The following is a 21517-nucleotide window of genomic DNA, read 5'->3' as shown; positions in this document are numbered from 1 at the left end:
AAATTTGGAAATTGTCTTCACAGGCCCCCACTGAAAATGGGCTTCTATCAAAGGACAATCAATCAATAAATTAATGAGATGTTGACAGAATAAGAGTGTGTGATTTTAATGTACATTTTCTGAAGTAAAGATGGTCTAGAACTCTAGTTGTTGTAGTGTAATTTACCACCTTTTCTCCAAACGTTAGCCAGAATTTAAGAGGGACAGAGCTAAAATTTGAGTCAAAATCTTGAACGTCCCTGAAAATCAGGAACAGTCAAGAGTTATGGATGGGGCACTTTCGATTGTTGTAGATAAAAGTGGAATCAAATTGCTGTGCTTCATTGTAAATGTTTGAGAGCACAGGTGATAAACAGTATGAAGTCCATGAATTTTTTTTTCCAAATTATTGAGGAGGGACAGTGGTCATATTTCTCTATTGTTCAGATTTCCTTAAATAAAGGAATTAAATAAGTTGGATTAAAAAGTGGCTGCATTGAGGGGGAGGGAGTTGCATTGCAAGTTGTTGTAACAGTGGGGGGACAGTAGCTGAAGTGGTGGCGGTAGAATGTAGTATGGGAGAATAGTAGTGGTAAGTAATATGCCTATGAAGAGGGAAAATCTGGAATGAATTTGCCAGCAGGAAGCACATGATGTGACAACTACAGTTATTCAGACTGCATGTGTACTGCCATTAAGTACACCAAGAGTCTGCAATGTGTGAGCAAACTGTTTTGTAGAGGGAAATGTGCTGTAACTGTTAACGTACAGTGCATTTGTTAAGCAGAGTAAACAAATGAGTGGTCCTCTTAAATATCCAAATGTTCTAAAGCTTTATATGCAGAGATGCTAATAAGCCATAAAGTTTTGGGAAAAGTGCAAGTAGGACACAGTGGGTGAATATGGGGTTAGAAAAAGGTAAACCAGTATAGGATACAGGAATAGTTAGGGGAGTGAAGTGAAGCTGGCAACCAACATATAACTCAAGGCTATGGAGGAAGTGTAAATGAAGGTGATGGAGGCAGACAGGAGGGAAGAAAGTGGGGTTGGCAAGGAAGGTGTGTATGAGGCTAAAGAATTAGGTGAAAATGAGGAAGCAGGAGCTAAATAAGGCAAGGGTAACACCTAGCATGGACAAATCCATAAATTTGAAGTCTGATGGGCAATGAGCATCTGGCAGTTTAGGATTGGCTGTGAGGTGCTTGGCATTGACACAGAGGTACTCTGGGAGTAGAGTTGTGAGAATAAGGGAAAGGAGGTAAGCTTCATCACATGAATTGTGGGAGTGGTGGTCAGTCCTTATTTAAAAAAAAGGTAGTGTGGCCAACTGTATGGCATAGATGGAAAAGTTCTGACTGTGATACAAGTGGAGAGTTTGATTAATGACTCTGGTACTTGTAGGAGCTGGTGGGATGGATGGACTTGAGTAGCTGTTGCTGGCGTGTGGCCATTCTGTGGGGGAAGGAACTGACTCTGGCTCACTTCTTGAAGGACAGCTAGTATTAGCGCTTGGTGCACCTGTAGAATATGAGCATGTGAACATGTGCTGCCGATGTATGTAGCATGCAGTCCAGAGGACATGCAGAGGCACTCTGCCTGAGTCTGGCAGCAGCTTTGGAGCTTATGTCATAAAAAGTGGGAATGCACCACTAGGTGAAGGATGCACACCTCCACTGGACCTGCAAGCTGACTTGCTCCCCTACTACCCAACACACACTGTTGGGAATGAGATGGCCAGTTGGGCTACCTAGCCAGTAAAGCATGGCAAATTGTGTGTGGGTAGAGGAACCATCAGGCCACACTGAAGAATAAAGGGTAAAGTATGGAGTAGTTTAGATGGAGGGTGCTATAAGAGACCAAAGGAAAGAAATGCTTAAGTTAAAGTTGGACGAGTATTTAGCTGCAGATGGAGAGTGAGCGAGTGAGAGGGGCTGGAAGAGAGTGGTAATGCTGGTGATGAAAGGTATTGTAAACAGGGTATAACAGGTGGTGCAAAGGAAACAAGGAAGGTAGGTGATTACAGAACTGTGAAACTAGCAGGAAATATGAATTTTTAGTGCAGCGTCTGACCCAAACAGTGGTGACCCAAGAGGTTTTCAGGGTTTCTTTGTAGGAGTAAGGGAATTTAACTAGGAGAGCACAGACCAAGGTCAGGGTGGTTGTGAGAATTAATATATCTCAGGGCAGTAAATGAGCTTCGATCATCGGTTGTTTGGCATGAATCACTGGAATGGGAGGTGATTGTGCATATTGATGAAAGTAAATGGAGAAGGAAGATGTAAGGAACAAAAGGAAGGCAGAAGATAAGTGTAGGACAAGGATCAACATTCTCAAGGAACAAGCAAAAACAAACTAGTAGACTGTGTAGGTTTTAAACTAGTAGTTGCATGGTGGTTGCAGAGTTGTCTATTGGATCACAGCTGTGAGTGAATGAAGGTAAAGTTGGAATGGGTGTGTGTTGATAATTGGAGGTAAGATCCAGAGTAGTATGGCAGAATGGGGAGGAAAAATTATACTGTATGTGCTAACTGACTTGCAGAGGTGGCAGAATGAACAGAGGAAATAATAATGCTATAATGCTGAAGATCTTTGCCTCACAACTCCAGCATACAAGATTCGGTCCTAACTTGTGGTCACTATTTATGTGGAGTTTGCATGTTCTTTCCATGTTTGTGTGGATATTCTGGATATTCCAGTTTATTCCCACTTCCCCAAAACATGCTGCATGTCTACTGCAAACTATTCCTTTGTGTTGGATATACCATGCCTTGTGGCCCTGTGTGTTGCTGAAATACACCTAGAAGTGAACAGTTCTCTTCCCCACTATTTGTTTGTGTCTTTCGGCTTTTCCCGGTTAGGGGTCGCCACAGCGGAATTCCGGTCCACTAATGATTGGCAGTAGATTTTTATGTACTGGCTTGCCAGGCCTAATGCACAACCTTCAACGAAGGAACGCCCATTCACGCATGTCGCTACACAGAAGACGCTCTAACTGAGAATCGAACGGGCAACGTCTAACTGTGAGACGACAACGCTACCGCAGCACCACCACCGCAGTTCTCGCCCCCACTATTAACGCATTAAAAATGTTGCAGAAGTAACAGCCAAACAAATAACAAGAGACACAGCAACCATAAAAACTAATAAATGTGAGTAGGTAAGCGCTTTTACCACAAGTGGCTTCTTCAGACCGTAGAACTCACAAAAGCAGAAACAAGCATTTAAATAGATGACATCAGCTTCTCACTTTTTAAATAAACCAATAACATGTACAGCAGTCACAGTATTTCATTAATTCAGTGCTAAACCTGTCTTCATTATCAGCTCATAAGAACAGATAAAGCTACATCATCAAATTCAGAAAGTAAGCTCTTAAAACAACAGGATTCATATATTGCATGCATCAAAATTCAAAGCTGGTATAATTATAAATATGCAGCATAAACAGAAGCTTATTGCTTACGAAAACGAGAACAGACATTTAAATAAATAATCACAGCTACTCACTTTATACTTTTTAAAAATAAGCCAGTAAATACACAGCAGTCCTAGTATTTCACTCACTCAGAGCTGAGCCTGTCTCTTCCTCCATTACCAGCTTCACAAAAGCAGATATAGCATGCTGCATCATCAAATTCAGAAAGTGAGCTCTTAAAGCAACAAAGATCATATATTGCATGGATCAGGATCATTCAGAATTGCTACAATTATAAATGCACAATATAAACAAGCACCAGAATGAATGCTACAATCGTAATCACATCCATATATAAAATACAAGAATAATAAAAACAAAAGAAAGGCAAGCTATTTGGGTATACCTCTCATTTAAAACTGGCTTAATGGAAACTACCCCATTGAGCCCCCCCGATCAGCTCTAAGCTTAAGGATCCAGCGAAGCTCTGCTTCTTCCATCCTATTCTCAATGTCTCCTAAGGATCCAGCGAAGCCCTGCTTCTTCCATCCTATTATCAGTGTCTCCTAATCTAACACTGGCTCCTACACTTTAAATAACCCTAAATTTAAATACACGCTTACCGTCATTTGCTAACACATATCTAGATATGACACTATTATTGCTCCCTATTCATATACTGTAAAGGTGCTCCCTTATTCGTTCCCTTAGAGTACATCCCGTCTTACCCACACAAAATCTCTGACAACAATGACACTGCACTAAATAGACTATGTGCCTAGTGCCACAAGTGGCCCTAGGAGTGAACTTGTACTCCTTATAAGTATCCTGATGTAAAAATGTGTCCATAGTTTCTATATGTTTACAAAAACCACACTGACCACAAGGGAATGTCCCAGCCATCCCACCTGGACTCTTAACTTCCCTATCTGGATAGCACAACAGTCTTTTCAAGGACATGCAGTTATTGTAACAAAAATGGGGCATATCCCCTACCACTCTTTTTCACCCGTCAGCAACAATGACCAGTGTCTCTCAAAAACTTTTTGGATCTTATCTAATTATTCGTGTAAAATTTAGTAACTTTCACAACAGTCTCGTGTTTCTCTTCATGCGTAGTTTGAGCTATATTGTTAAAAATTGGTCTATCGAAAAAGTATGGCTTAGCTCAACCTTCTCGTAGCCCATCAACATGTGCAAGTAATGGGGGTAAAATCTGAAACTTTATAACCCAGATAACTTAAATTTTGACAGAGTATCCCTACCTCGCCTGTAACTTTCCTTAGTATTGTACAATCAGGACATCCTCATCCCCTGCCCCTTAACTGTTATTAAATATCCGTTTCGGATGAATACTTTGCCTATGTAGCATCATGTTCCTATGGCAATCCTTTCTATACAGACCTGTGTTAATATATGAGACCTTCCATCCTTGGTAACACACACATCTAAGAATTCAATGGACGTATCAGAGTACTTCAAAGTGAATCACAAAAATTCACTAGCTCTATGTAGTGTCTCAACAAATTCATGTAAGCTATCAAACATACCCCTCCAAAGCAAAAAAAAAAAAAAAATCAACGAAACGGCGATAGAAAAGCACATTCTGAACAAACATTTCCATGTTAAATACCACATCCACAAAAAATCTTTTTGGCTTCTCTCAATTAATAACTACTCCTACTAGAATTCACAAACCTAACAGAAAAGAATCTACCCTTGATTGGATCCTTATCAATAACCATCCTAACAACTATACTCCAGGAACCCTTCCTGATAATATCAGTGGCCATATGCTTACTTACATTATCAGACAAAAAGTTCACATTCCAAATACTCTTAATCTTATAACTTCACGCTCTAAAAAACACTTTAATCCTGACAGTTTTATAAACGAACTAAATGCATGTGATTGGTCACCACTAACATATCTGGAACTTAATGAGGCTGTAACCTACTTTAATACTAACTTTATTCAAATACTAAATCACCATTCACCATACCGCTCCATTAGAATAAGAACCAAATCTGCCCCTTGGCTAACTAAACAAACTAGGCAAAACATGCTACTTAGAAACCAAATTTGGGCTAAATGGAGAACTACCAAATGCCCATCTGATCACCTTCAAACAATTAAGAAATGCTACCAAGAGAGATACCCTTAGGGATAAAAAAGACTTCTACCTAAACCTCCAACAAACTTCACAACATACGCCAAAAACATTTTGGTCAGGAATTAATAAACTTCTTCAGCCAGGAAACACTACTACTCCCACCCCTGTAGGTCTCAACCAGAATAATTCCAACCTGATCCCTGATGCCTTTAATAAATACTTTACAGAAGCCATTCAATCTCTAGCTAACTCTCTACCACCTTTACCTGCTTCGCAATTGAATACCTTTAATACTTCTTCCCCAACCTTTCATATACACCCTGTTCCAACATCTCTTATTTACAAACTACTTACTAAACTAAAATCTTGTACCCCATCTGCTGACCGTCTCCCATCTGAATACCTACAAATTGCTGCACAAGCCATTGACTACCCCATATCTATCCTGATTAACAGAACCATCACTGAAGGCAAAATCCCTACCATATGGAAAATATCACACATTATCCCTCTACACAAAGGTGGAACTTCAATTGACCTCTCTAACTACCGACCTATTGCCTTACTCTCCCCATTAGCCAAAATAATGGAAAAATGTATTCACAAACAAATACTTAACCACTTTCTACAAAACAACCTACTAGCCAACTGCCAACATGGCTTTAGACCATTCCATAGTACTACTACTGCTCTTCTCTCCTTCACTGACACTATAAACAAAAACCACAATAATAACTCCTTTTCCTCTGCACTATTTTTAGACCTGTCAAAAGCCTTTGATATGGTTAATCATACCCTACTTCTTGAAAAACTAAAGCACCTTTCTCTCGACCTACAAGCATTACAATGGTTCAGATGTTATCTTCAAAATAGACAGCAAGCTGTACTCTGGGATAACAATTTGTCTTCCTTACTTCCTGTTAATATTGGAGTCCCTCAAGGCTCTATCTTAGGTCCACTTCTTTTTTCCATATTTATTAACGATCTCCACTTGAACATACCCCACGCCACTTGCATCCAATATGCAGATGACTCTACCTTAATCTGTACTACCAATAATATACCCTCACTCCAATCCCTAACCCAAACTGTATTCCAAAAAGTCGAAAACTGGTTCATGCAACATTGTCTTCTCCTGAATCCAAAAAAAACCCCAAAACTACTACTTTTTACACCAACTCATAAGTCACCCACTCCATTCTTCTCTATAACCTCCAATAATGCTACTAATGTAGCACCGGATACTACCACCCGCCTACTAGGTGTCACAATCGACAATCATCTTAACTTTGATGACCATATTAACTCCACCATAAAGACTGTCAACAGAAAACTTGGTACCCTCTACAGAATCAAACCCTTCCTTACACCCTCAGCCAGGCAAACTATCGCACAAACTCACCTCATTTCTACCCTTTTCTACGCCTCTGCTATATATACCAACCTATCAAAAAACAACATCTCCAAACTTTCTACCTGCTATAATAGTATTGCTAGATTCATCACATGCTCTCCCTTTAAAACCCACCACTGCCTTAACCTTAAACAGCTAGGATGGTTAGAAATACAGAACCATATACTCTATCAACAGTTACTTATGACACAAAAGATCCTATACCACCCCAACGATACACCCATCCTCTCTAATCTGATCTCTCCATATACTACGTTCTGCAAATAAACTACTTGTCTCCTTAACTAAATCAAACAACAAAGCTGGTGACTCTCTTTTCTCAAACACTATAGGAAAAAAATGGAATCAGCTCCCTCCTGAACTATCTACCCTAGCATCTGCTTCTCAATTCAAAAAACAAATAAAAGAACATCTAAAAACTAAGTGGCTTTGTCCTTGTGCAAACCCAGACTGAAACTTGCATTTCACTCCTACTCCAACCCAACCCCTCCCTCTTGCCTCCAAAACTTATTTCTCTCCTCTTGCTTTAGTCTTAGTAATTTGATAGGATTTGGGAACTTTGTTCTTTCTGCAGTTGCCCTGGTGCTGTCTAGTGCATTTGCTTGTTTATGTCTGGTCTGGCTTTTGCCTAAATGTTTTGTAGTCACTGTTTGTTAGTCCCATTTGCTTTTCTCATTTTACCTATGTTACTATGGTACTGTTGCTTTATTACTTTATTTCACTTGTTTGCTTTTTGTTATATTGTTATTCTTATGCTTAGAGCTTTTCTCCCCGGGCCTCTACTGAAAATGGACATGTATCCAGTTAGACTAGCCCGGTCAACAAATGTAAAATAAATAAAATAAATAAACATCCAATTCTTATTGGGCCACCACTGCATTTGTGTAGCTGTTGGCACAACACGTGCCCATTGCTACCCCATGTTTTTATATGCAGTAACCATCATCAAAGACAAAGGCATTGCTGGCCAGAACCACATCCATGAAAGTACAAATTAGATCAACAAGTTTCTGTCCATACTCACTATGATTAAGCAGGTACCTATGTAAATATTCAACAACGTCCATTGTCACTAGTAAATATTCACTCAACCCACCATATGATTTCATAAAATCAAATAAATCTCGTAGGAACTGCTTAGTGTCTCTTAACACAACCGTTGACTTATCTAGTATAGGTCTCGCATGTTTTTCAACAAAAACTGAGAAGGGTTCAGTAACCCAACCCTTCCCTGCTACAATTGGTCTAAACGGTGGTACTATGGGATCTTTGAGTCTTAGGGAGACCTTGAAATAGAGGCACTGTTGGTGTATCAGCTGTCAGAAATTGCATCAATTCCATGTAAATAAAATAAGTAAATGGTCATTAAGGAGAATCAGCAGCTCTCTATATATGCCTTCAATCCTCCTAACATCAATTCTTTCATAAACATCAGTATCAGTTAACATAGACGTAATGGAGTCCTAGTAGAAGCTTCTATTCATAACCACTATCATACCGCCCTTATCTGCAGGACGGATGACTATAGTCTGGTCACTCTGTAACCTATTCAGTACTGCAGTCCAACAATTTAAATTAATAAAACCTTCCCATCCTGTCTACTGTTAAATACAGTATGAAGCTCATCTTCACATATTTTACTGAAAGCCTTAAGAATAGGGTGATTCATGGGCACAACATTACTGAGCCTGTTAAACCCATGTCGACCCCCCCCCATTTCACCCTCAGGAAAAGACATTTTCAGCATTACATTTCTAATAAACAGTTTTAAGTCAGTAATAGTGTCCGAAAGGTCTGCTGCATGAGCAGGAATAAATGAGACCGTTAAGGACAGCAAGCTGTCTCATCCAGTATCATAGCCGATAAGTTCAATACTAGCGATTCCAGGGATCCCACATTCTTTTCAGGGTGTGAAAATTCTTTGGCTGTACTGGTTCTTTCCTTTTCATACGTCCTCTGCTTCTAGACCTGTTTGAGCCTCTTCCACTCTCCACTCTAGTAGGAAAAGGTGGTTTCGGAAACCCCTATTGATGGAACACAGGAAACTCTTTCCTCCTCACCACCATGGGATCATGTTGTTCATTTTCAGCATTGTAGCAACTCTCTGATGTATTTATTAAAACATTCTTATCCCCTAGAGCATCTGAGGGTAAAGATGCCTGCTTGCCAGGCTGCACAGTCTCAGCAGCTACAATCACCAGTCCATTATCAGTAGGGGTACTGTAAGCATCCCCAGCCTCAGACTGGGATCCCCTGCCACAGCACCAGACTCAGGGGCCTTCCTTTCAGTCCTGGGCCATGAAAAAAACATGACCCAGCCTAAAATCGGACATGTCTTTGTCCAGTCCTTTCATTTTCTGGGCAGTTAATCGCCTCTCATAGGTGGTAATATTGTCAACCAACAAGCATCTCTGACACCTTCCTTGTGCCTATAGTTGATAAAGTGATGTGTGGCGTGGTTATCGATCTCACTAATAGGTCTCTCCTGTTCAGGTTTGAAAAAAATCAATCATAAGTTTCATATATGGATTATCTGTTATGAGCTGGTAATGAAGGAAGACACAGGTTTACCAATGAATAAATGAAATACTGTGACTGCTGTGCCTTTTATTGGTTTATTTAAAAAGTGAGTAGCTGATGTCCTCTATTTAAATGCTTGTTTCTGCTTTTGTGAGTTATATGGTCTGAAGAAGCCACTTGTAGTGGTGAAAGCGCTTGCCTACTTGCATTTGTTAATGTTTTTATGGTTGCCGTGCATCTGTAGTTTGTTTGGCTGTTACACTCACATTTTACATCTTTGGCAGTCAGTTTACTCTTTGGGTGATTTTTTAATCTTTTTTTGTCTAATGTTGCAGAAGTAGTTTAGGATGTATTAAAGGTCACGTGATGATAGATAATGGAAGAAAATGGCTTGACGAGAAAGATAGTTTAGGAGAATGTGACAAGCTGGCAGGAGGGGGCTCATGGGAAACATGTATTGAATGAAATGATTAAAAGTCATCAGTAATGGATGAAGTAGAAAACAATGTGGAGGTATAATAGCCAAGAGGCCTATTGGTAGCCTTTAGAGACTTGGAGGGGAATGTTTTAGCTTAAAAGTTTAACAGAAGAAAGTGAGGGTAAAGGTCTTAACAGATGGAGAGAGGAATAAAGTATACAAGAAAAAAGAATAGGCAGAAGTGTTTGTGGAATTTAATGAGGCATTCACGCACTGTTCCTGTCTTGTGTAAAGTGTGAAGGGGGATATGGAATGTGTGCGTTTGTTAACTGAGGTAAAACACTGATTCCAATGGACCACTTTAAGTTTTGACGCAGGAGATTTACAGTAGATAGAAGATATTTTCAAATGGATTAATGTATTCTGATGAACAGTGAAATTTTCACAACCAAGTAATCAGGTCTGTAATTAAAAATACAATTGAAACTAGAAGAACCATACTTAAAATCAGGATTTAAACTGCAAGACTACTTATAAGTAAATCAAAATGCAGCTTACACAGTAACTATTCATTAATAGAGTCTATACAGTAAGGTATATGGGAGGAGAGGGAAGGGTTAATGATGAGTGGAAGGATGCTAGGAAAGATGAGAAAGGAAGTGGGGGGACTTCGTTAATACAGTAACGGTATTATGATGAAAATGAAGCTAGTGGAGGTGATGGACATAAGATGTTGGATTCAGAAGATAGGATGGAAGTGGAGAAAAGCTGTGGGATAAATTTAAAAGAATGAAAGATGCTGGGGAATGGGTGGGTTCCATACTGTTATTGAAACAAGTGCTGCAGAGAGGGGGAGTTTATTTATTTTTTTAGGAAGAAGCAAGGGGGGGGTGTCACCCACTCCCAATTAGTTAATGTGTCTGATATTGTTGCATGAAGAAGAGATTGAAGAGAAGACTCTGGGATGTTATAAAAACATCTCAGAGTACTAATGCAATGATCCTTTGTGAAAGTGTTAGCAGAAAGACTGGAAATATTCTTTACTGTGACTTCATTCAGAAGGGGCAGCTAGACTTATTGAAGGGGAAGACTTTTAAGGATGGTTCAGTAGTGAGATTTTATGGTTGGATGTTGAGGACTGGAATGGCACAGGGGTGTTGAAGGGACATTAGGAAGGCTTTTGACTATGTAGAATCAGGGATTCTTTTGTAAGAATATTAAGAGAAATTTTCAGAGAAATGGATCACCGAAATAAAAGCATTTCTTGCTAAATCTGTAAGGTCAAGGGAAAGCAAGAGATGGGTACTTGGCAGGGGGGTGAGGGAGATGAGAAAGTGAAATAAAACTTTAGGTGCAGATGACTATAGTTTTTAAAATGTGGGAGATGGACTACTATGTGTCCTGGAAGAATCTAAATGATTCAGGCAGAAGACATGTTGAAGTACTGGAAGGTGAGTCAGTAGTAGTGTTATTTTAACAAAATGAGAGGAAGAAGAGTTGAAGCTCATGGTGAAGTCGAAAATGAAGCATTATGGTATAAAGCAGCACATAAATGTGGAGTGTAGTATAAAAATGTAAGGGAGCAGCTGGATATGTAGGTTGGAAATGTGTTAATGGGCAAGGTGTAGTTAACATCATGGTTGTACCATGGCTTGTGCATTGAGTAAGAATCCTCTGCAGAGGATCAGTGTGTGATGATGATGGAAAATGCGCAGAAAATTGCATTTCTGTATCTGTGACTTGTTCATGTCTTAGGAAGATGTGCAGAACATTCTGTGTGACTTGGTCATGTGCAGGGAAGAAAAAGGCTTTGATAAGCATAACAGGCTTAGAGGAAAAAGGCAGACTCAAGGTTGAGGAGCAGGAGACTTTTGAGATGAGGATGGCAGCACATGATGTAGATGTTGAAAGAGAAGGGAAAGGAAAGGGACATGGTTAGAATAGGAAAGTGGGAGCAGTAGCTGTGAGGGTAGGCTGCTTATAGCAGGTTAGAGTGAAAAGGACAGTTAGAATGGGATGAAAAGTTGAGAGTTTAGCAGCAGTGATAGAAGTATTAAGGGGATGCTGAAGTTGAAAAAAAAAAGGTTGGGAGTTACAGGGTCATCAGAAGAAATTAGCAGATAATGTGTTATAGGCATTATGCTGGGAATGTCTAGCAATGAGACAGAAGGGAGAAATGTAGGATTTCAAAAGTTTATGTGATGATTGTGTGTGTAGTTTTATTGTCTTTACAATTGTAAACCGGTGTTCATTAGTAATTAAAAGAAAAGTGCTGCACTGATAAAGCATTAATACTGCAGCAACTTGTTATGGTCATGGTGGTGGTGGGGTAACTTGTTTCAAAGACGTGCATCTGGAGTGTGTCTCCCCAGAGCTGTACTGAAAATGAGCTCTGTCCTAGTCAGGTTTTCTTGGTAGACGAATGTTAAATAAAATAACTTACTACTTTGAGGTCCCTGAATGACTGAAGGCACACGTCTTGTACAACAGATACTGACCTGTACCAAGAATGTGGAGTAAGTAAAATGAATATATTGTTTTATCTTAATTGTACTTGAATTCAAAAGTACGTGCTAAGCTGCTGTTCTTTAATGATCATGTTTAAAGCTCTGACTTGCTAGTAAAGCCAGAAGGCAGGGGCGTGCCAAATAGCATCTGCTAAAATCTATCAAAGCACAAAGCCAAAAAATAAATAAAATACTTGTATTTCATTTTTTTTCTCTCACACACACATGGTCTGTGATAGTTATGCCTAGCAACATAATGACACGAGTGTGGGCAGCAATAGTTGGAATTAAAACAACGATGATTTGCTCCAAAATCACAAAGTAAGCACCCCAACAAAAGTAATATTTAACTAAGAACTAAGAATATGATTCCTAGTTAAATATTCCTCTTGTTAGAGTGCTTGTTCTGTGAACATATTTTTATTTATTTTTTTGCACATCACTGTCTGCTTACTGCAGAAACTGAGAACAGATGTGATTTGCACCCCAAACAATATCAATTTTTGCCCTTCATAGCTGTGAGCCTGAAGGGCATAAACATGAAATAGCCGCAGAACTTAAGTCTCATTTTCAAGTAAAAAGTCCAGAGTTCTTCAGAAAATTGAGGAAAGAGCCAGAAATGATGCTGGTTGCTTCCTTCTTTTCCATGCAGTACTGATTATGCCACCTGCTACAGTTGACAAGGGTCTTGAGACCCCTAGCATGCTGCCACAGCATGTGAACTTCCTAATGCAGTGTTAGAAGATGCCTCTCATGCATTCCAACATGGCCACACAGAATCTGACAACTTGAGGGATATAACTTCTATTTTGTTTGCATACCTTTTATTCTGAGATGTGCCTGTAATTACGAGGGAGGCTAGGAGGTCAAGTACAAGAGGTCTTGCATAGCTAAATGAAAAGATTTTCCCTTTTGGTAGCAGGGGAGGAGATTACATACTGCTCAGGTGACATAGTTTTCCCAATTTCTTTCTGAGCTTTTCTCTACTAGTCTAGCTGGTACTTCTATGAAGTGCACTTTTCAGCTATTTCTGCCCCTAGTATCCTCCCTCAATGATCCAGACCACCAGTTAAGCAAATTCTTAAAGGCATCCTGCACTTTAGACCTCCTAGGTAGACAGTAGTGCTTGCTTAAAATTGCAACTTTGTTGTCAGATTTATCCTCGTTACCCATTGATCCACTGACAACAGTACCTGGGAATTCTAGTCCTACAAATCATTGTTGCTGATAGCTGTCAATTTAGAAGGAAGAGTGTCTGGGTGGCCACGGTGGTGCAGCGGTTAGCGTTGTCGCCTCACAGCAAGAGGTTCTCCGGTTCGATCCTCGACTGGGGTGCCTTCTATGTGGAGTCTGCATGTCCTCCCTGTGGTTGCGTGGGTTTCCTCTGGGAGCTCCGGTTTCCTCCCACATCCCAAAGACATCCGCTGTGGCAACCCCTAACCGGGAAAAGCCAAAATAATAAGTGGTGTCTGGTTTACAAGCTTTAATTTGAAAACAACCATTCCTTATTTTTTTCAAGGCTACAGTAATCCAACACACTAGCCCCTCCTTTATACCAAAAGTCATAACTGAGTCAGGCTGTCCAACTACCAGTCCTTTTCTTTAAACCTTCAGAATGGAGGGGAAAAGATCCTGCATTCTCCAGATGCCCATAGGCAACTTGGATGCCGTTTGGAAAACCTAATGACTTTAGGAAGTCAGACCAACTGCTTTTGGCTTTGCTGAAACTAAACAATGAGTACCATTGTCCGTGCAGACTAACTCTAAGTAGATAGCCCACTGTATAGTCTTTCTGCTAAAAGAAGAAAAAAATCTGAACATATGCCACACTACTACAGTTGTCTTTCTGAAAGTGGTTAACGTCCAGGAAATTTTAGAGATAGCCTCTTGTTTATCATTGCATTTCCAAACAGACATAGCTTCCAGGGCAAAGGCAGGGTTCACTTCAGTTTTATTGAAAGGCATGCTCCCCTTCTTTAATGACCTGTATCCACCTCCTAGAATGACTGTCAGCTTTGGAACTCTTCCCTTGTATGAAGACTGCAAGAATTACCTATAGAAAGAACATAGTACACTTGTGTTAACTTGCCTTAATTGTAGATTTTGGAGTGTAGCCACTACTGCAGTCCAGAGTCTGCCCTTCTGAGTCATTTCTCTCATCAATGGAGAGAGAAACATTGTTCCTTGTATAGCAAGACTTAAGCTTTCTGTGTCATTAAATATTTACTGTAATCTCCTTTTCTCCAAAGTATGGAGTGTGCTGATCATTGAGTCTAATGCAAGTGTGATTTAGTCAGGCACAGCATTAAGTGAAGTAAAGCAAGAACCATGCAATTAGCAGTTGCAGTGTGCATTTTATAGAATTGCTCTCTAGGTGTAAGAATAACATTCCTATGTATTTTTTGCTATTGTAGCAGTTAAGATTCTATTAACATCTTATATTTTGCAGTACATGTGATGGCCTTGAGATCCTTTGTTGGGGAGGGGGATTTAGTAGTAGTGTGTGCACCATTCACAGCACAACATGTAGGAGAAGTAGGGTGCTAAAGTACACCATATTAATTGTAGTAAGGTTATAAAACCATAATGTGCATTAAGATGCCACACAAACTGGGTACATTAGGTGTGAAAACTACTTGTGGGGTAGCCTTGAATAACTCCCTTAAGTGAAAATCACTTTAGTAGCTTTAAATAACCCCTGTAATTGAGAATACTGAAACTACAGTGCTGAGATGAATGTGTTTGGGTCTTGGGTGGCCTGGTGTGACTACAAATGGCGCAAGTCAGAACTAACCAGAGGGAGCCATGGTCAATAGTGCAAAAGAGAACAAAGAGGAATTGAAAAATGGAAGGGATTTCTTTGGAGAAACTGAACCTTTAGCTACTTAATGCAGTTTGAACTGTACTACTCACATGCCCCTCAGTTTAGCACATTTAAGGCATGCATTAACATCCAGTAGGTCTTTGTTTTTGGCTGCTCCCTACAGCATCCTATAATTTCAGGTTTTAAATATGAAGAAATGGATGATATGCCCTTACCCAACCCATGGACTTGATTATTACAAGCTGATGCACCCAGAACACGACTTGTGATTTATATATGCTTAGTTGCCTACTGCAGGAATCCTGTTAGTCTGTTCCTCACTAAGTAGCCATCAAGTGGAATTCATTTCTCTCCAAAGTTTGACTTAATCTAGTTTCTAATGTAAAGTTATACGTAAATTAGAATTCAGCCAAAACATAACTGTCTTGTTTGGATCTGATAGAAGAGTGTATTTTGTGATTCTTAATTTGTTCTGCAGAGCAGTGTTGGTCACTTTCTTAGTGCCTGTTCTTTTTCTCTTTGTCTCTCTGCTGCAGAAACTCAATTCAGTACGAAGAGTACAAGTGAAGAAAAGGTAATGAATGATGTAATCCATCCCAGCCCCAGTGCTTCTTTTGTCCTAGTTGTGAAATGCTATGAAATGGGTACCCAGCATTGACTAATGAATAGATTTGACAGCTTGCTTTGTGGAATGGCCTTTTTGTAGTTGCCCGACAACAGAAGCAACAGAAAGCTATTCACTGCAAGGGATCTTCAGAATGCATTTGACTATTCTTCTGTCGGTTGGAATCAACATGACATCATACATTCCTTATACAATGGTGTGGCTTAGCTTTTAAGTACACAAGCCATTACGTCATCATTGCAAATTAGGGTGGGGGGGTACGTCTGTTGCCATGGCGGATGATATTGCCAGGACTCAACTGATTGGTGCTGAGAAGCTGGTGGCACTCCTGGAAAGTGGCACTGCAAATGTGCTGCTGATCGACAGCCGTCCTTTTGTAGAGTACAATACTTCTCACATCCTAGAAGCAATCAACATCAATTGTTCCAAACTGATGAAAAGGAGACTGCAGCAGGACAAACTGTTGATTACTGAACTCATCCAACACTCAGCAAAACAGAAGGTACGTGTTTTCAAGTTTATAGTCTGCAAAGTTAGTGTAGTGGTTGAAATCTCCTATACAAAAGAAACTGACCCTTAATAATCTTGTATGCTTGCATATATGTATATATATATATATATATATATATATATATATATATATATATATATATATATATATATATATATATATAGATATATGGGTCTACCTGAGATGGTCGACAAGCCATTTGATCGACTTTCATTTGGTCGACAATTCATTTGGTCGACAGACAGATTTGCCCCCCTCCCCAATGTTGTGCGACCCTGGAGTTGATATATATTGTTAGGGGGGGGCACAGCCCCCCACATAAAACTGCTGGTCGACCAAATGAAAGTCGATCATATGGCCTGTCGACCATGTGATAGGGATCCATATATATATATATATATATATATATATATATATATATATATATATATATATATGTGTGTGTGTGTGTGTATGTATATATATATATATATATATATATATATATTTATCTATATATGTGTGTGTATATATATATATATATATATATATATATACACATACATATATACGTACAGATTTGTGTGCCTGTGTATATGTAATAAATAAATAAATATAATATCACGTAACGCTCCATAAAATGGAAATGCAGGGCTGACTGCAGCAAAGTGTAGCATGTCTGAGAAAATACAGAACAGTGGTAAAACAAAGAGAAACCTCATTTTGTATTTAAGTATGCATTTTTACAGGGGTTTCTGCTAAATTCTTCTCTCCAGGGTTGTTGTTGTTCTGCAAATGCCACCTTAGGTTTACCTAGAGTACTGAAGTTGCAAGGCAGAAAGGAAACTTTTTTGTGGGTAAATGCCTTTGACACAGATGGTGCTATATTTTACCCCTACCAACCTAAGAGTGAAGGATGTTTGCTTGGAGTTTCTCATGATTCATCCTCAAACTACCTGTGTATCTAATGTTCCTCCTAAGTTGTTTAAAGATGAAAAACATTCTGAATTTCTTCTTCAGTTTAGTTGCACAGTCGAATGTAACACAACTCAAACCAATCCTACTGTGACCCTTTCATAAGAGCAAAGCATTTTTCTGACCTCTAAACTATAGCTTGAATATGTAGTGTTCTCAACTTACAGCTTGAATATGTAGTGTTTTCTCTAACTGCCATGTTTGTGTTTACTTATTTTACCTTTACCATTTGCCGCCTTAGTTGGCTTGTAGATGTTCTGTAAACTTGCTCAGTATTTGTTCCTAGCCACAAGCGGGATTGCTGGTTAGAACCTGAGGTAGCCTAGAATCCTGTGCAATAGGGCAGTTCTACATTACAGCTCACTTGCAAAAGCCAGTGGTCATGATGCAGATTCCTGTACAAAAATGTATAAAAAGTGTCGACAAGTAACAGGGGAGGATGGGGAGTGAGTGACCAGTGGCAGCTTAACCTATCCTGCAAAAGAAAGTCATTCCAGTGTGCTGCAGTGCCATTATTTGAGGCATGTGGTGTATGAGCTGGCACTTGGCTCTGCCAGATCCATATCATTGCTGTTGTTTTCATGGAGCATCTGTAGAAGTTTGCACACTCACAGTGAATGACATAGTAGGCCATTGCATCTGTAAGCATATCCATCAGCTTTTGGGATATGGGGTTAGGGCTACTAACAGAAGACCCCTGGATGACAGCTGCATTATGACCAGCCCGCTGCTAAGGGATTGGAATTGAATGGTCCCAGTTATGGTGGTGGGCAGTGATCAGCAGACAGGAGAGCCAGAAAGAGAGATGCTAAAAGCTTGTATCGAATGGTAGCAATTGGGAGTTCCACCTGCTTGCTTTGAAGTGGTTTTAGAATGCATGTGCACATGTGTATCAGTTAAGCAAGCATACTGTTCCCTAGGGGTTTTTTTTCTAAAGCCCTTGGATCTGTGTAGCTTATCACACATATACAAACAAGTATGTGTTTGTAGTTATATAAGAAGACTAGGTTACTGTGCAACAATCCGTAGTGCCAGTAGGCTGGCCGTGAAGACGAGTCGAGCCAAATTTTAATGCATGTTTGTTGCAATTTAGATCCTCTTTCTCATACTTGCTTATAAGCTGACTTCAGTAACTGTTTTCCATCTGTTATACTGCCTTGCATTGTGTCCTCTTGTATTCCTCAGGCACATGCTAGGCTGTGAGAAGGATACATGTTTTCTTAATCAAATTCTGCTTTTTGTTGTGCTTCAGGGTGGTTTTCTTCTCCTTAGTTATTATTTTGAAAGCATCTGCTGATTACAGCATGGCTCCCTACATGCAAGCATAAGGTTATCTTTTAGAGCTGCCCATTAACTTGTTTATATTTTCCAGTAGAGTTGTCACTTAGTAGGTATGGAGTGAAAAGCAATGGGCTTCCTTCCATGGGGGAAGGAAGAGTTCCTTGGCATAACTAGATGAGCTACCTCACCTTCAGCCTGAGCCAACAGATTTCAGGCAACAGAAGCTTTAGTGGCCAATACTGTTGGAGAGGCAGCTTTGTTTGGCAGTTGTTTGGTTTAATGCCTGAAATTGTAAACCACATTTATAAGAAAGCCTTTTTCACTTTTAAAGCACTAGTTGCAAATAGGTCATACTGCAGTGGTGGATGATTTATTTATTTAATATTTATGCAAGTAATAGACTGAGTATGCATTTTCTTGAAAACATTTTGTAAATCACTGCCTTTTTTCAGACTACAAGTAGTGAATGACTTTTATTGCAGCTGCAAGCAGTAAGAGTTAATTTTTAATACATTTTGCCCCCATTTGCCTGCCAGCTATCAACTTTTACACTTTGTGAGCAGTCCCAGAAACAGCTATCCAGTTTGTGGATTTGACTCTAACCCAGCCCCTGATGACTGATGTAAGCATGCATCCTCATTACTGCAGAGGGTGTTCTATCCCCCTGGCATGTGCATGCTCTCTCTCTCTCACACACACATACACACACACACACACACACACACACATCTAGAGAGCCACCATCACCAGCCTGGAAGGCCAAGCCCATCTTCCACCATTTTGTGCCCATTTGTTGTTGTGCAAGTCGTAGCAATGAGAGAGTTTGACTGACTGGAATCACCATTTCTCTCTTCTATGATGAGCAAGTTAAATCCTACCACTTTCCCATCACTTGAGCCGCTAGTTAAACTTGGGTGGCCTTGTTCCCTGCACCTGAGTTGCTAGTCGGACTTGAGTGGCCTGGTTCCCAGTTAGTTGTTGATTGCTATATGCCAAAAAGCCATCAATAATTTATAAATGTTTTTGATTAAATAAGATCGCCTTTGCTAATTTATGCAAATTTAGAGCCTTTTTTGAACCCTGTGCCAATTTATGCAAATTTAGACCCTTTTTTGAACCCTGATGGTAGTTCATTTATTTTGTGTATTATTTGCCTCCAATATTTGTTCAAGATTAACCCCTCATGGACATTCAGCCCATTTGTTCTCCATCACTGGAGGGGGTCGACAGAGAAGGGCTGTCGTTTAGCCAGCCATTAGAGGTAATTCAAGACTTATCTAATTTAGCACCCAGCTTGCAGAGATCAAGGTGGGCTGTGTCCCTTGATGGTTGTCCCTCACTTCCACAAGGAACATTGCTCACCAGCAGACTTGCAGTTTCACCTCAAGCAGAGGCAATAGTGTCACTGATCTCCAGCAGAAAAGTCACCCATCCTATGTGCTATCTGAGCACCTGCCACACACTTCCCTCTGGGTGGGACAAGCATGTTACGCCCTTCACTGATCTCCTTCCCTGCTTAGTTTCTCCAGTGCTGTGTTTTTTAATTGAACCGTAGCTGCCTGGGTTACAATAAGGACGTCATATCTCTATGCCACAGAGTATAAATCATTGCGGCAGAAATAATTGTATATCATTGTCAAGTGTTTCACTTTTCTTCATCTTCGTTGAAGTAAGTAACTTTTGTATAGTAGGGCACACAAAAAGTCTAATTGGGGCAGTAACTTTGCTTAATGAAAATGGCAAAATTGTATTTGAACTGTCACTGCATTACTGTTTGCTTTGTGGTCATATTGTAATAAAAAGATGCCCTACTCTGCATGGAGCATTGTCAATAGAAAGCACCATCTAGACGAGTCTTTTGGAAATTGAGGCAGACTGTTTCAGAGATTGTGAAGCTGAAGTGAAACAGAGGCTTTCACAGATTGCAAACAGCAAGAACAGAATGAAGGCTAAGGAAAAATATTAAATTGAATAAAGGCTATTTTGAGACTTTGTAAAAAGATTACATATTCCATACTACTACTTTTTTTTTTTTTTTTTTTTTTAGAATGCAGCTTTTAAGCACCTAATCTTTGTAGTACAGAACTTTAATCGTAAATTTATGGAAGGATACAGACCTTGAGTCTATATTACCAGATCAAACGTTTAGGTTTTCGAATACCTAAACATCGAACTGGTAATATTGAAAGCCAAAAACCACGAACGGCCACTTTCACGCAGAGAAATAATTCCCTTGGTCGTTATGTGGATTTTGCCCTTTTGTCCAATGTAGAGCAATCTTGGAGTTGGTATATTTAGTTAGGGGGCACAATTGGGTTTAAATTTAAAATTATTTATTTTTTTTTTTTTACGGCCAAGGGAATTCCTTCCCTGCATGAAAGTGGCCGTTCACGTTTTTTTGGCTTTCGATGCTACCAGTTTGATGTTTAGGTATTTGACAACCTAAACATTTGATCTGGTAATGTAGACCCTCAGTTCTTTCCCTGGTGGTGTTAGAGTTGCATGTTATGGGACAGCTAAGGCCAGTAATCCTGTTGACTGTCCTATCCCAACCTCTTAATGGCTTACATGCTCCATGATAGCTGCTGTCATGAGCTGCATACTTGCTGCTTCATGTGCCCAGCCTCCTAGCTAAATAAATCATTGTTGTGCAGTTGTAGGTGTACCATGTTCCTTGGATGCGGATGGTAACATCTGTAGTTCTACAGGCATCACCAGTTTAGTGAGCTAAGCTGTTTCCCTCCCTCCTGAATGAGAGAGCTGTCATTGGCTGCTCACTTCTGTCATCCCCTGCCTGATCCAACCTATGTCAATAGCTGAACACTGCTCATCTGGGCTACACTCAGGGCTCTCTCTCTGCCATGAGGTGCGCCTTCCTTCAGACCCACATTTAAGAAAAGAGTGGGGTTAACTCTACCTCATTAGTTGGTCAGGTAATGGGGATGTATGTGTTCC

At 39.9% G+C, this 21517-nt stretch overlaps 1 protein-coding gene across 5 annotated transcripts in view; it reads left to right on the top strand.

Moving 5' to 3' along the window:
• The window catches only part of DUSP16 (dual specificity phosphatase 16), an 857833-nt gene that overhangs the window by 547749 nt on the left and 288567 nt on the right, over positions 1–21517 (top strand). For all 5 annotated transcript variants that reach the window (XM_044088133.1, XM_044088135.1, XM_044088134.1 and 2 more), the window contains one exon: positions 15728–16318. In XM_044088133.1, coding sequence (XP_043944068.1) covers positions 16088–16318 — 231 coding nt within the window. In that variant the 5' untranslated portion in view covers positions 15728–16087. The remainder of the gene's footprint in view (positions 1–15727; positions 16319–21517) is intronic.

This window comes from Protopterus annectens, chromosome 11.part0 (genome assembly GCF_019279795.1).
Source record: "Protopterus annectens isolate FY-2018-M chromosome 11.part0, PAN1.0, whole genome shotgun sequence".
NCBI classification, from domain to species: Eukaryota; Metazoa; Chordata; order Ceratodontiformes; family Protopteridae; genus Protopterus; species Protopterus annectens.
This window is presented reverse-complemented; position numbering and strand designations above follow the sequence as displayed.